Source organism: Erigeron canadensis, chromosome 9 (assembly GCF_010389155.1).
Source record: "Erigeron canadensis isolate Cc75 chromosome 9, C_canadensis_v1, whole genome shotgun sequence".
In the NCBI taxonomy this organism is placed as follows: domain Eukaryota; kingdom Viridiplantae; phylum Streptophyta; class Magnoliopsida; order Asterales; family Asteraceae; genus Erigeron; species Erigeron canadensis.
The window spans coordinates 11,000,574-11,015,919 of record NC_057769.1 but is presented as its reverse complement, the minus strand read 5'-3'; the positions used below and the strand labels follow the sequence as shown (position 1 = coordinate 11,015,919).

Below are 15,346 nucleotides of genomic sequence, written 5' to 3'. Positions count from 1 at the left end.
ACCTTGTGTGCATGTTTATTTCTACAGAAAGATATATACGTGCAATTGGTGGGAAACCTAATTTCATATAATTGGGATACTCCAAGATTAACGCAATTGGTTCAGTAATGGTTTCATATTTGGGGATAACTTGGATGATGTTAACATTATTTTGGTTGGATGATGTTGCTCTCACAAACCATTAAAATCATGGGGGGCTTTTTGACATGTGTAAAAATTGATTTAAGTAAGTTTGTGAGAGCAACATCATCCAACAAAGATGATGTTAACATCATAAATCATTTTCCCTTCATATTTTTTACTCAAAATTAGGTTAAAATGAGTAATTCCAAACCTAATTTGTATGCCTGAAAACCAATATAATCATGAATTGGGGTCAAGATTAAAAAAGAAAATTAGTGGAATCCACATGTCAAATTTTTAAGGTTTTAAGTTGATTTTTAGGCATATGACTTATGTTAGACATTTTCCTTTCAAGATATATACAGTATGTTAAATTTACTATAATCATCTTCATGAATGCGACCTTAATGGTTATACTTTTTTTTTGAACATTCAGTCGGAACACGACATCGGGAAACCACACCGTATAATGGTGAAACTTTGTACGTACCCTAGACAACTAGATGTTGACCATGAGCCGTTACAAGTATTCAGAGGGAAAATCTCCAAGGTTTTGTCATCCCTAAGGACTGAACTCAAGACCTTGGGTAAAACCGGGAATGCCTCTGACCAGTTGAACTAATTTTCATTGGCAATTGAAGTGTCCAATCTAAGGTGAATCAGATGTTCGAAGGAGGCTGCCCTATTCACTACCAGGATTGACCTGAGAGTATCCGCCTTCATGAGTCCTGATACATTTTCGGTGCCATGGAGCTAGACAAGTGAGCTATTACGCTTTAACTTCAGGTGTAGATTCTGCTTCTTCATTCTTTTCTAACAGAGGAAAACGAAGCTAACCCAACAAGGCTTTTAGATGGTTATACTCATATCGGTTTTGGAATACGAGAAAGGCATAGTTCCTTGCCTTTAATTAATTTGAAATACCATGTGTGAGGCTGTGATTATACTCACATCGGGATTTTAGAAGTTTATCAGTGGGATTCTTATTTGGTTATAAGGTTAGTTAATGTGTTCCGATGTTTAAGACAAAATAAAATATGCGAATGTATGATGCATTGATGCATCATTTAGGACGCCTTTTTTAATTTTTAAAAAATAGATTGAGTTTTGTTTTTATCTTGAAAGTTTAAAAACGCGTTCAAAACTAAAAAAATATTATTTTTATTGTTTTGTTAAACGTAGCTCTTTAAGCTGCAGTTAAGATACGTTAAATAGTTATACATTTATCATAAATACTTGGTTAAGTGGGAGGTTGGGACTCGAGTGGGGTCGGGGGTGACAGGGGCAAGAGCGAGGCGCAATGGGACCGGGATGAGGGCGTAATGGGAGTGTTAATATCATATGAGATTTTTAAGACTTAGAAAATGAAGAATGCAAATTGGAAAATAATAAAAAAGTGTTTTCAAATTTCTCATATATAGTGGAAAATAGTGATTTTTGTTTTCTGTTTTTTCGAAGAACAAATTTTCTGTTTTCAATGTTTTTTGGAAACAAAAATGTAAAACAAGAAGTTTTTTTCCCAACTAAAAGCGCCGCGTCCCTAGTACCTCAAATAGCTTATTTTTATCATTAAGTTATCATCTTGTGTGACAACCGCTAGATTTCTGGCTATTTTTCTCTTGCACAACAAATTCATTCGTTAGTCGTTTTATTTTAACGAACTAAACATTTATTTTATAAGGAGCAAGTATTAAGTTTAAATTTTTATTACAAATAATTGATAATTGATGTGTCTAAATAGCGAAACATGATTAATAGCCTATTAAACTTATGAATAAAGCTTTTCCAGTATGTTTAAACTTAACTACATTTTTTACTACAAATAAATACCAACTAAAGATGACAAAATACAAATTGAAATAGGACTTAAACAACTCCCTTGTCTTCCTAGTTAATGCCGTGTAAAACAAATAGGAAGCAAATTAATAGCTTAGTCACCATCATCATCTAAATATATCTTAATTTATCTTGAAAGAGTATGATAAATTTACTAAACAAAATGAACGACCAAAAGGCCATAAGAGTTATCAAAGGAATACGTGGTATGCTATGAGAAAACATACAGTATAGTCATCAACTTGGAAATTCAAAATATCACAAAATCTCTTGTTTGTTACGTTACTCAAATACGCTCGCCTCAAGTAACACAATATTCGTCACCAATTGTGACACTACACATGTCAAGCCAAGATTAATCGAATGACGAGTCATTGTGGATTGAGGGCCAAGGAAAAGGTCATGGAGTCTCATTTCTTAACCTATAAATACCCCTCTTCCGTTGCCTTCATTCCGTACATCCAACGCATCCTTTCTTCCTCTCTATATCTCGTGGCTGAAATGACTATAAAACAGCCCCAACTTCATCCCAAAGCAACCCCAAACACAGCCTCAAAATCATCACAAAACACCCTCCAGGAACACCCATAACCCACGACTTTAAAGGTTGTTGGGTTTCAAGGCTGCAAGGTATAATGTTCGAAACACTTATAAAGAACGTATGGGGGATAGGGTGGTTGCTCATGGTAGCTGTAGGAGGAGTTACAATGTAAGGTTTCTAATTTGTGTCAAGTCCATTAGAGACCTTGTTGAGTATGTTTTATAGAGGACGATCTCATATCCAAAGCTACTCTCGTCATACTCATTATCACATTCTATACTCTCTGGCACTAGAGGTGAGTTCATAGTCTCACTTTAAACTCTTTTAATTTGTTTTGGGATAAGAATACATGCACGGTCATTTTACAAAACTATATGTGAAAACATGTTTTATTACTCTATTGTGATATACTACTACTTTAACTACGAGCTACATGAATTTCTTGTTGAACTATTATGGGTTACTCTTATTTTGGACATAAGTGACAAATAGTTTGTGTATGGCTATGTAACAATCACTCATAAAATCCCCTTGGAATCTTGATGCCGTGAAACCATTGCGCGAATATTATGGGTAGTACTATTGGGGCTGACACCCCTGCTCGAGTTAGTCATGCTAACTTGGGAAACGGGCATATAATGTTTGAACTAGTGTTTGAGTGAAACACTACTAAAGGGGTAAACAATATGTTAAGGCATCGGCACTCATGACATAGCATACGAAACTACTATTTATGATATTTGTATGCGTTACATTATCATTGAATTCTTGCGGTCCACCAAATCTCTAAAAAGAATTATGTGCTCAGCTTTTCTAGAAAACATGTTGTGATATAGTCTTTTACAAATTATTTATACGCTTTTATGGACACAAGACAATCTCTTTTACATATTGCCTATGTATAATCTTTTAAGGATTTTGAAATCTTGGAAACATCATAACATTTATAGATAGGGCAATGACAAAACTTTTGAAGTGTCTTTTTAAACTACTTATGACACTTTGGTAAACAACGGTCTTGTGGTCTACATAAATATTTATTGAAAACCTATAAACTCATCAACTTTATATTGACATATTTTAGTGTATTCTCAGGAAATTAAATAATCGGACTATAAGTAGAAGAAGCATGCTTATTGGGAGTCACATATGCATTCACTAAAGGACGGAGATTTTCTAGCATTTTGTAAAAGCTAATCATGTTGTAGAATCTCTAGTATAAGTTTTGTACACTTCATGTAAGATCCTGGTTTTTATATCAATAATAAGTAAAAAGGTCTCATTTAGAGTTATAATTTGTGATTGTGATCTCAAGAAGTCACCTACCGCTTGGGCCCGCCTTAGGCGGAGTGTGACATCTTGTTTTATGGACTTGATATAAATTACATGTTTACTGTTTCTCTGTGTATTCATTTGTCCTTTGATTTTGTTTCAATGACAGTTTGTAATTCGGGAATACCTCTGAACTCATAACTTTGTCTATAACAATGATTATTCCCGTTGATTTGAATGTGTACGCAGGGGCGGACCTATGTACTAACTTGGGTATGCACTTACACACCCTATGGCTACTCCTATTAGTGGTAAATAAATAAGTTTGGATGTTTTTTAAGTCTAATTCCTTAAAGTGTATAACCTGAGAAATAGAGGTGCATACCCATTGAAGAACACAGAAAAAAGGAGGTGCAAATCTTTGTCGGAAGCTGGTGTAACAATGGAGAAATGTTTTTTGTATACTCTACTAAAGAAAAAAGACAGGAAAAAACATTATTAAAAAAATGGTTTGTTGGGCTTTACGCCACATGATATGGTGGCATCTCCAATGGTGAGTTGAAGAAAAACTCTTTTTGAAAGAATAAGCCTTTGAAAAGGTTGATACTATTGGAGTAAATAGCTTTTTTGATGAATAGGTTGATAATCCTCAAGCTTTTGATCAAAACCTTTTTTCTTGTCTAGTGACAAAAAAAGCTTTACAAAAAGCTTTCCATTAAAAGAGATGACTTATTAATAGATTGAAGATGGTGGATAATTAGGTGGCAAAATAAAGAAGCTTTCAAAAGCTTTTTACCATTGTAGATGCTCTGAGTGTGTACAAAGATTTTTACTTGATGGGAGTTCCAAACTTCCAATGTATTCTTTCTACTTATCACCCCTTAACTATTATTTTTTGAACGTTTTTACCCCATAAACTATTATTTAAGTTATACATATAACGAAAACTTTTAATATAAATATAAACCTATTACTTGACTTATGCACATAACAAATACTTTCAATATAAATATAAACCTATTACTTGACTTATGCATATAACAAATACTTTCAATATAACAAAAAAATATATATATTTTTTTTATGTGTATATAGTTATTTAGAAGTATATATTTTTTAAATAAAAGAAGCCGATTTTTACAATCCGATCGGATGAGTTAAACCTTAAGTCATTTTCATCTCCAGTTCTGACAAATTGAGTATACTACTATAATATTCTTACATTTTTTGGTGTGAAAGATTTAAGATACTATAGCATGTTGATCTAAAAAGAGCAAAAACAAACTCAAAACCCGACCCTAACACACAAAAAAAACCCAAAATATTTGTCGGAGTTTTACCGATGTAAAAAATGTCATTTAATTTTGCATACCCTCGTTTAAACTTCTATATCCGCCACTGTGCATACGTACTAAAGGTGTGAATTAGTAAATATTTTTGCCAAACTTCTGTGATGTTGGAAATACAAAATTAATAAAGTTATACACTTTATATGTTTTATCAGATGGAACTTGATATAGCTTTCTTGACAAAGGTCAAGTAGTCATGTTTTGCAGCGCTATTTTTTTCGTATTAATTATTTAAATATATTTAGTTTATATTATCTACTTTTTTCAATTCATTGTTGATTTCTAGGCTTCCTTTGCTATTATGTTTTTTGATACTGGTTATCTATTGCCGCATTTGAAAGTCGGTTGTTGGACTTTAAATAAGTAAAAGAGTAGCTGTAAGTGAATTGACTTTGTTCAACGTTTCAAGCATTTCTTATATTATATATGTCAAGATAAGGTTATTTATCTTTGGCTTTCAGATTACTATTATTTTTTTGTAGTGGTTGGTCGTAAGAATAAGAATTCAGGGAAAGGAGGTGTAGGTTAAGATTTTTTTAATGAAAAAAATTAAAGAATGAGAAGAGAAACTTTATAAAATGCATTTTTAAGATTTTGTAAAAGATGGAAAGAAGAGAAGAGGAAAAGGAAAAGAACTTATAATGTAAATTGTTTCAATAAATTTAAAATTAGACTGATTTGTTCTATTCCCCTTTCCCTTCCTCATTAACAAAAACTAAAAAGAATTAAAGCACATATATTCTAAGATTGAGTTTGATCAGTGGTTGGAGCCTTTGACTCTTGAGACAGATGTCATGGGTTCGATCCTCATGACCAGCAAGGCAGGAGGTCCTTTTTTTTTATCTTTGGTAGAAAATGAAAGCAATCTCTCTACCTTTGGTAGGGGTAAGGCTGTTTACATCTCAACTTCCCCATACGCCGTAAAAAACGGTATTGGGACCTAAAACTTGTGGAAGACGGTATTGGGAGTTACTTTACATTAATAATAGAACACATGACATGAAAAATGTGAGTCCTTAGACACGAAATGAAATAACATGTATTATAAGATTGAGAAAAAATAATAGAGAGAGAATAGTGTTCTATTAATGAGAGACACATAGGGTTACAATATAACCTGTTATTTATAGGTTTCAAGAAAACATTCTAGAATACAATTATATAAATATGAAAGTGAATATCCATACATAATAAATATTATAATACTTTTGTATTTTAAAAACCTAAATTTTAATAGTTTTATTTTTCTTATCCATATTATTTGTAAATCCAAACCCCTAAAGAAACACAATCAAAACTAAAACAAAGATACGTTCAAGCTAAATAAAATGCAACTCATAAAATGCAAACTCAAATATATACAAATACAAACAAAAATAATTTATAGATACAAAGTCAATAATTAATACAGAGTATTACTCTATTTTATTTGTTTCTTCCCTGATGAAAATAAAACCATGATGGGTCCCTACTCCCTACTGACTTGCCCAAAAATCGGTTCTTGGTGGAACCGTTCGGAACCAGAACCGATTCTTTGTCAACTTTTAACCAGTTATTTTTAGTTTTTTTGTCCAACAAATCGGAATGGAACCGATTTGGAACTGATTTTTGGGACGAAAAGTGGAACCGGTTCCAAACCAACCGGATCTTTAAGAACCGGAATCGGTTCCTGAAGAACCGGTTATTTTTCGGTTCCGATTCCAGTTTTTTGGAATCGTTCTTGAGGAACGTTATTTTTTTTATTTTTTTTTGGCATGTCTAGTACTGGTAAAAAAACATAATGATAATAATCAAAGCTTATTATTACTGGTATATGATTTTTTTATGCTTAACGTGAAAATAATCACCACCCTGTACATATTAAAGCTTAAACTATAGTTTCATTCACAGAAATAAAAACATACATAAATCAATAGTGTATTTCTGGTAGAAACTCTTTTGACTTCAAAATAACAATCATATCTAGCTCTAAAGTTCTACATATATGTAGCTTATATGGGCAAAGTTATACGCATATCTCCAGACTCCAATAACTCCCAACAGGTGTAGATTTCCATAAAGATTGTAACAATGTCAAAACTAATAGACTCTAACTATCCGATATATAGCCTATAGTTATCGGTTGTGATATATAGTGATTATCTTGAGCAAAAAAAAATTAGGAGGGAGGTCCGATTAAAAAATCGGCTGGAAAACCACATGGAGGATTTTGACTCTATGATAACATGAAAGAATGTTATTCTCTTGCCCCTGTCATTCACATTAATCGGTATGTACAATACAATGACCTCCCTAATTATAGGAAGAGAGGTCTCCTATATTAAATTAGCCTTATATCTCTAATATATAGGAGTACAAATATTAACAAGATATCAACCGATAACTATAGGCTATATATCGAGTCTATTAAAAACAACCAAAATGCGCGCACCAAACAAAACCCAAGCTCAAAATATCCAAGCAACGGCTTAAAAATAACAAAATATTCACACACAAAAAAGAGAGTCTATAATCAGAGCCCAAGGCTTTGCGTTACCTCCCCTTGAAAAAGAGTCTACAGAACTCCCAAGCTTCTGCTAAATCCAAAAAAACGAAAAGATATAGACAGACTGAAGCAGATTCAGTACTGAAGCTATTATTTGATCTGGCCACTAAACCCAACACAAGGTTCACATAGCCTCTTCCAAACAGAATATCTGGGCAGCACCAAAGTTCGTGTCATAAAAGGAAAGCAGCCACTCACATCAACTACTTGGTGCTTGTTGCACAGGATACTATTAATAACAAGCAAAAGGTACTTTTTGCAGATGATCGAGTGTAAGCCCTTGCATCTAACAAGAAACTTCATAAAAAACTTTCTGTCAAGCCGGATTTGAACTCATGAAAGAATGTTTTTGAAGATATCTAAGACATACATATAACATATGCATGATAATATATAAATGTTTTTGAAGGATTGCTTGAAACAAACACACCGCAGAATTATACTTAAAATCCAATGTTCACCTCAACACTTACACATATTATAAACATCAAACATGTGATATCCTGAACAGATTAATAGTATTAAAGATTTGACTAAAAAGGAAACAAGACAAGAAGCCAAGAAGGTGTCACTCTTCATGTATGTGTTCATGTATACTATTGCATAAAACGTTAAATTCCCATATATTTTGATATTTTGATGTTGGTCAACTTCTCAAAAGGCCTTAGCCCTTCAAGCACTTCGGACTCAATCAACTCATTCCGGGAATCATCAAAGACGTCACTCCATTCCATCTTTAAATCATGAAGACCCTTCTTTTGCTGTAAATTGGCTTCCTTTGCGTCTGTTGATTTTGCCACTTTATGCAGTCCTTCAATGGTAAGCCGTCCTTGAAGATGTTGTAGGTCTTTAAGATGGGATATTTTGAACCTATTAGCATCTCCAATAATAACTTTGGATAGGGTTTGTAGACCAGTCAATTCACCAATCCCTATGGGCAACTCTTTCAACTTTGGAGTATCTGTGATCTCAAGATGTCGCAGGTTTATCAGCTTTACAAGACTACTTGGCAAGCTACATAACCCGTGACAACCAGAAAGCAATAAGCTCTGTAGATTGTACAAGTTACCTACTTTTTCCGGTACACATGTGATGTCAGTTCTAGAAAAGTTGAGGTATCGCAGGTTTATCAGCTTTATGAGGTTGTCTGGTAACCTAGATAACTTTGTACAACCAGAAAGGTTGAGGTACCGCAGGTTTTTCAGCTTTACGAGACTGTCTGGTAACCTAGATAACTTTGTACAACCAGAAAGCAACAAGCTTTGTAGATTGTACAGGTCACCGATTTGTTCCGGTAAACATGTGATATCTGTATCAGAAAAATTGAGGTACCGCAAATGTTTGAGACCCTCAATAGACTGTGGCACCTCATTGATTCGATATTTAGCTAGGCTCAGCACCCTTAAAAACTGTTGTTGGGGGAGTAATTTTGTTAGAATCTTGCTCGATAGATAGAAACGTTCCCACTTATCTCTCTTTACCGACACTGGTAAGAATGTTCTCAAGCGCCTGGCTGTGTATAGTGCCTTGAACTTGCGGTATACTTCACACTCTTGAAAAATATATGAAAAGTGGTGGAGCTTCTCCAAAGCTCCGTTTCTGCAGTTGACGGCATTCTTCTGACCCAACATGAAAAAGTTCTCTCCAGCAACACTTGTTGCCAGGTCATTAATGAGATCGGGCATTGTATAATATGATTTATGTTTAGCTGATTGCTGAAAAAATGACCTCGACACTAGCTCTTCAAAACAGGAACTACCTAAACTCTCCATTTACTTGCTTCCATTTGAATGGTACAAAAACCCTTCTGCCATCCAGAGCAGAACGAGTTCGTCCTTGTCAAACATGTAATCCTTGGGGAATAAGCAGCAATAAGCAAACATTTGCTTCAAATGCGTTGGGAGATCATAGTAACTTAGTCTTAGGGCAGGAAGAATATTACCGTCATTCGGTAAATTCCATATCTCACTATATAACAATTCATCCCATTCATCATCACTTGATTTTGTTCTCAGCACCCTTCCAAGAGTTTTCAACGCCAATGGCAATCTTCCACATTTCTTCACAATGCCTTCTGCATACAACTTAAGTGTTGGATGCGAATCAAAATTTTGTTTATCGAGCACATGTTGGGCAAACAAAGACAAAGCTTCTTCATTTGACATCAGCTCCAAATGGTAAGATTGGGAAGAATTCATCACCAATGCCACTGTACTATTCCGGGTTGTAACAATAATCTTACTTCCGGGTGCCCCTACAATAAATGGGTGTTGGAGTTCCCACTTATGGTAGTCTTCATTCCAGACATCGTCTAGAACGATCAGAAACCTTTTCTTTGAAAGTTTTTCTGCAAGAGCCACTTGAAGTTGATTAAGAGTTTCAAATAGTTTGTCATCCCCACCCACATCTTTATAAATGGTTTTGCTAATATTAAATACATCGAACTCATCAGAAACACAAACCCATGACTTGAGTTCAAAGTGATCCTTCACTTTCTTATCATTGTACACAAACCCATGGTTTTGCTAGTATCATTGTACAGAAGTTTCAAAGTGATCTTTTAACCGTTGTATTTGACCTTCCAACATATCGATCAAACCCAAAAGATTTTTTTCCTCGACAAGTTCGTGCAATTTGGTTGTAATCTTGTCGAGCTTAGAACTCATCTTCCGACCATATTAATATCCTGAAATTTGGTTGGAATGATCATCAATACCTTACTAGTGCTGCTACTGGCTTCATTCAACTGGCGTCTTGCATGCAGCTTCTGTGGTCAAGTCATCGAGTACATCGTCTATGTCATAAGCCAAAAGCTGGAGTTTGTTAAGCCGTAACTGAACAGATGTCTGTCGTAAGTGCTTCTCCCCAGCATCAACAAGGACAGCTTAGATCTGGGCCAATGTCTGGTTCCATTTCTCCAGCTCAGAGTAGACACCTTCAGATAGATAGAGCAAACCTCTTCAAGTCACCAGAGGCCAGCTTCTCAAATAACACACTGATGAAACAGTTCAGCAAACTGAAAAATTGTATGTTTATCTTTTGTTTGGTTTTGATATCTGAGAATGCTTTTTGTAAGGAAATTAATGTTGCAGATGAAGTAAGGAATTAATTAAGGGGTTATTGCATTGACTTTGTGTAGATCAGATCATATGAGACTATGTGTATATATAATGGACAAGACCGGCCTCATGCATGTATATTATCAAACGTGTCTTATTCTATTCAAGTTATCATTATAATCTCTGATCGATTTGATCTATCTTCTATGTGAAATATTACTTATTGATTGAATTAAACTAAATTAATGTACAGCAGTACAGTTCATTTCAAGATCCTTAAAGCGTGTTCTAAGCAGTTTACATGTTATTTTCATTAATAAATATTCAACCCGATTGAATAAATATTCCATTATTATATATTGTGAGTACAAATCATTTCAAAATACTAAACGCATTTTTCGAAATGATTGTGTGTTTGTCTTTTAATTGGTTTTGATTTCTGAGATAGAGTGTCTAAAGGTACCCCATATATGCTAAAGGTACACCTATATAATCATTAGTTATTTAATTATGTCATTAAATGTCTTTTAAATTTGTTTATTTAACCATGTCATTTATTATCTTTATTTTTTCTAACATAAATTAAATGTTTTTTTTTACTAACACAATATACATTTTTTTAATAAAATTTATTTATAGTTATCTATATATATTGTTGTTTAATATTATTGACAGAAAAACATATGTATTATATAAAAGTAAAAAATAACATAACTAATTAAAATATATTTTAAAAACAATAACTAATATAAGACATTAAAAATATATCTAATCATTTATATCAACAAAAAGAAATTTCACCGATAAGCTACGGATGAGCTAACAAAATGAACACTCCAATAAAATATTAAGGAAAATGACGTTTTAAAAAAAAAGCTTAATAGAAAATTTAAAAATTAATAGTAATAAAATATAAATATAAACCGATGTCTTAAGAAAATTTAACAACAATAAAGTAATATCGTTCATAAGAATATTAATTAACTTAGCATTTAAATAAAAATTAACAAAAGTTAAGCGATAGACATTATACTTTATTAGCAAAAAAATAAATATATTTAATAATAATAATAATAATAATAATAAAAACTCACTGTCATTTAATGCAAAAAAATTAATTATAATTAATCTGAGTTATTAGATGTTAATGTTTAATTGTATTGAAAAATGAAACAAATTAAATTTTGACTGCTAATAGAAGTAATAGGGGTGCTTTTAAAAAATGGGGTATCTATAGCATGTCCCTTCTGAGAATATTTTTTAAAGAAATTAAAATTGCATAGGGAAGAGGTTATTGGCTTTATAGCATTGACTTTTGTAGATCAGATCAAAGGAAACTTTAATAGACAAGGCTTCATGTGCATAGCTGTCTTATTCCTTTGAAATTATTATTATAATACCTGATGGATTTGATAAATAGACAAGAATGTAAGTTATTAAAAACATATATAGACATTATTTCAAAAATAGTAGACTTCCAGACCAGTCAATAGTTTTACGAAGCGCGTAACCTGACCAGGCCAAAGCGTGTAACCCGACCACCCACTATTAGCGGCGACGTCGCCGCAAATAGTGGGTCCCTAGTCAGACTGCAACTTTAAAGGTAGACCGAATATAGTGGTGTGGACCCCACTATTAGCGGCGACGTCGCCGCAAATAGTGGGCCCCACACTGCAGATATTACGTTATAAACCACGCACTCTCTTCTTCTCCGATTATTCCTTCTCCTTCGTAAGAACTCCTCCTCACTTCCTCCATAATTTTCATTCTTCTCCATTCGTTTAACTTTTTTTATTCACAAAATTCGGCCATCTATCCCCTCATCCTCATTATCAACAATCCTTTTTACACGACCCACGTTTTACGGCGTCCCGGAGTCCATTTTCAGACGCGGTTTTAGTGGCGACTTTTTTCCGGCGAATAAGTTTTCCAGCCAACCAGTTTTGCGGGGAACGTTTTTTCCTGTGACATACAGGAAACCAGTTTTTGGGAATTCCGGCAAACTCCGGCGAACTAGTTTTCCGGCGACATAATATTTTTCTTCTACTCATTTTTCCGGTGAACCAGTTTTCAGACGAGGTAACACTCATTTACCTTTTAAATAGTTGTTTTTATTTTAATATATAATAATGTTATCAAATATTTGTTTGTTATAGAAATTATTAGTTATAGAAAATAAATGTTATATATGTTTGTTAGAAAATATATGTTGAAAAAAAATGTTAGAAAATATGTGTTAGAAAATATTAGTTATAGAAATGTTATAGTTTAATGTTATAAAAGATATGTTTGTTATAGAAAATATATGTTAGGAAATATATGTTAAAAAACAAGTCTTAGTAAATATATGTTAGAAAGTATTAGTTATAGAAATGTTATAGTATTATAGTTAGGAAAGATTATGTTATTATACTTAGGAATGATATGATTTTTAGAAATTCGATGATTTTTAGGAAAACATTTGTAGTTATAATTATTGTTTATCATAGTTAAAAATTAGATGATTGTTAGAAAAATTATGGTTATTGTTAATATGATTGTTAGTATTATCTTAGAAAACACTTATTAGTATGATTGTAATTGTTAATATAGTTGTTATTATGTTAGTATTAATGTTAGAAACGAAGCTTTGAAAAATAAGTTGCAAAAATGTGGTCATTTTAGGTATAATAAGTTTGAAAAACAATTTTGAGTCCAAAATATGTTAATTTAATTTGCACCTTTTTTTTGACATTTATGTTTGTTTATATTATTTTATAAATTGTGTATAACTGATGTAGGTTAAATTGGACATTTTAGGTATAATAAGTTTGAAAAAAAATTTGTGTCCAAAATATGTTAATTTAATTTGCATCTTTTTTTTTGACATTTATGGTTGTTTATATTATTTTATAAATTGTGTATAACTGATGTAGGTTAAATTGGTCATTTTAGGTATAATAAGTTTAAAAAACAATTGTGTCCAAAATATGTTAATTTAATTTGCATCTTTTTTTTGACATTTATGGGTGTTTATATTATTTTATAAATTGTGTATAACTGATGTAGGTTAAAATGGTTGCCTTTCAAGGCGGAGATGGTGGCAACGACCCTCCAAATTGGGGGTGGAATCCCGAATGGGGTTGTAGGCGTACGGGTGGTAAATATATATTGATGTAATAAGCATATAAATATATGGTATATGTATATATATATATATATATATATATATATTTGTTATTTTATTTTGTTTTGCAGGTATTAGCACAAGGAGAGTTGTTGCTGCTAACAATGATCTGGAGCGGGAGTTTCAAAATTCGGGACGCCGTATCTCCCTTATGCTGAATAACGATCGTAGTAGGTGGCAGGCCATTGGGGACCACGCCAAGTGGTACAAGAGCTATTTGGGGACCTATGTCGCTACCGTCCCACATAATTACGAGTCGTGGGATCAGGTGCCCCAACCCATTAAGGATGGACTTACTGACTGGCTTATGGTATAAAAATATTTTTTTAACAATTTAAATATGTCATTAAAAAAATATGTTAGATGCTAACTATTACAACAAAATTGCAGAGACGGTTCTACTTGGAACCCTATCTAGATCACCCAGAAACTCACCCCTTACGAGAGGCCGTGACCAAGATGATTTGTCAGGATGCCCTGAAGATCTACAGGGACAAAAAATCAAAATTCAAAAAGACTTGGTTCACCGACAGGGGTGGGTCACAGAGGCTGGCAGAATTGGAGAGTCAACCGCCGTATGGAATGCCTCCACAGGTCTGGAGTTATCTACTGGGTTACTGGACTAGCGAGCCCCGGATGATTGTTGCCCAAAGAAACACGACAAACAGGCAGCAACAAGATAATATTGTCATTACTCACGGTCGACAGTCATACGCTCAGCGTGAATGGTGTTACGCTGTAAGTTATACGTAAATATTTATATCCACATATGTATACATATATCTATATAGAGATACACATACAAATATATAACCACGTGATTAATGTATATACAGGAAGATAATGATGAGCGACGTGAGGAGCCGCCTGAGTTCTATTTGCGGGCCCACACGAGACGAGATAGGACGGTGCAGAACGCAGCTAGGCCCATTTATGTAAGATCTTGCACAACACTTAAAAAGATATTTTTTTGTAATTTTATATTAAGTATAACTAATTGGTAGTTATTTGTAATTCTTTCTTCATGTTGTACATGAACGGCTTCTTGATACCCACCATAGACTTTCCCAAGTGCCCAATACCCCACCTACGCAGACATTTGTGGACGCTTTAGGTACCCGATCGGGACATACTCGTGTGGTTGGGCGTGTGGTTAGGGGAACACGTGGACTGAATGTCCCCCTCCCAGAGGATATAGAGAAACCTTTCCCAGCCTAGCAGTCACCATCCTTTAACGTGAGTGATATGTTCGCCCAGGGTAGCCCTTGGAGCCGGCCATCATTCCAGGCCGGGCCTAGCACGTCATCATCCCAGGCTGGGCCTAGCACGTCACGGGCCCCCACACAGCAGTTGGGTACTGATAGTGATAGTGATAGTGAAAGTGATTAGTTTTTAATTTTTACAAACTTGTTCGTTTACGTTTGTATTCATCATTTAACTGAAGTTTGATTTCCT

The 15,346-nt window shown here is 33.7% G+C and overlaps 2 protein-coding genes across 2 annotated transcripts; both read right to left on the bottom strand.

The window, feature by feature from the left end:
• Window positions 1-8,277: 8,277 nt before the first annotated feature.
• Window positions 8,278-9,351, bottom strand: LOC122583193 (putative disease resistance protein At3g14460). Its single transcript, XM_043755617.1, has one exon. It carries the CDS (start codon window positions 9,349-9,351, stop codon window positions 8,278-8,280), a length of 1,074 nt encoding a protein of 357 aa, XP_043611552.1.
• An 87-nt stretch (window positions 9,352-9,438) lies between these two features.
• LOC122583192 (putative disease resistance RPP13-like protein 1) lies at window positions 9,439-12,815 on the bottom strand. The gene is made up of 3 exons (XM_043755616.1): window positions 12,591-12,815; window positions 10,383-10,433; window positions 9,439-10,191 (listed from the first exon to the last, which is right to left on the bottom strand). The coding sequence occupies exons 1-3, from the start codon at window positions 12,813-12,815 to the stop codon at window positions 9,439-9,441; spliced, it is 1,029 nt and encodes a 342-aa protein (XP_043611551.1).
• Between the last annotated feature and the right edge of the window lie 2,531 nt (window positions 12,816-15,346).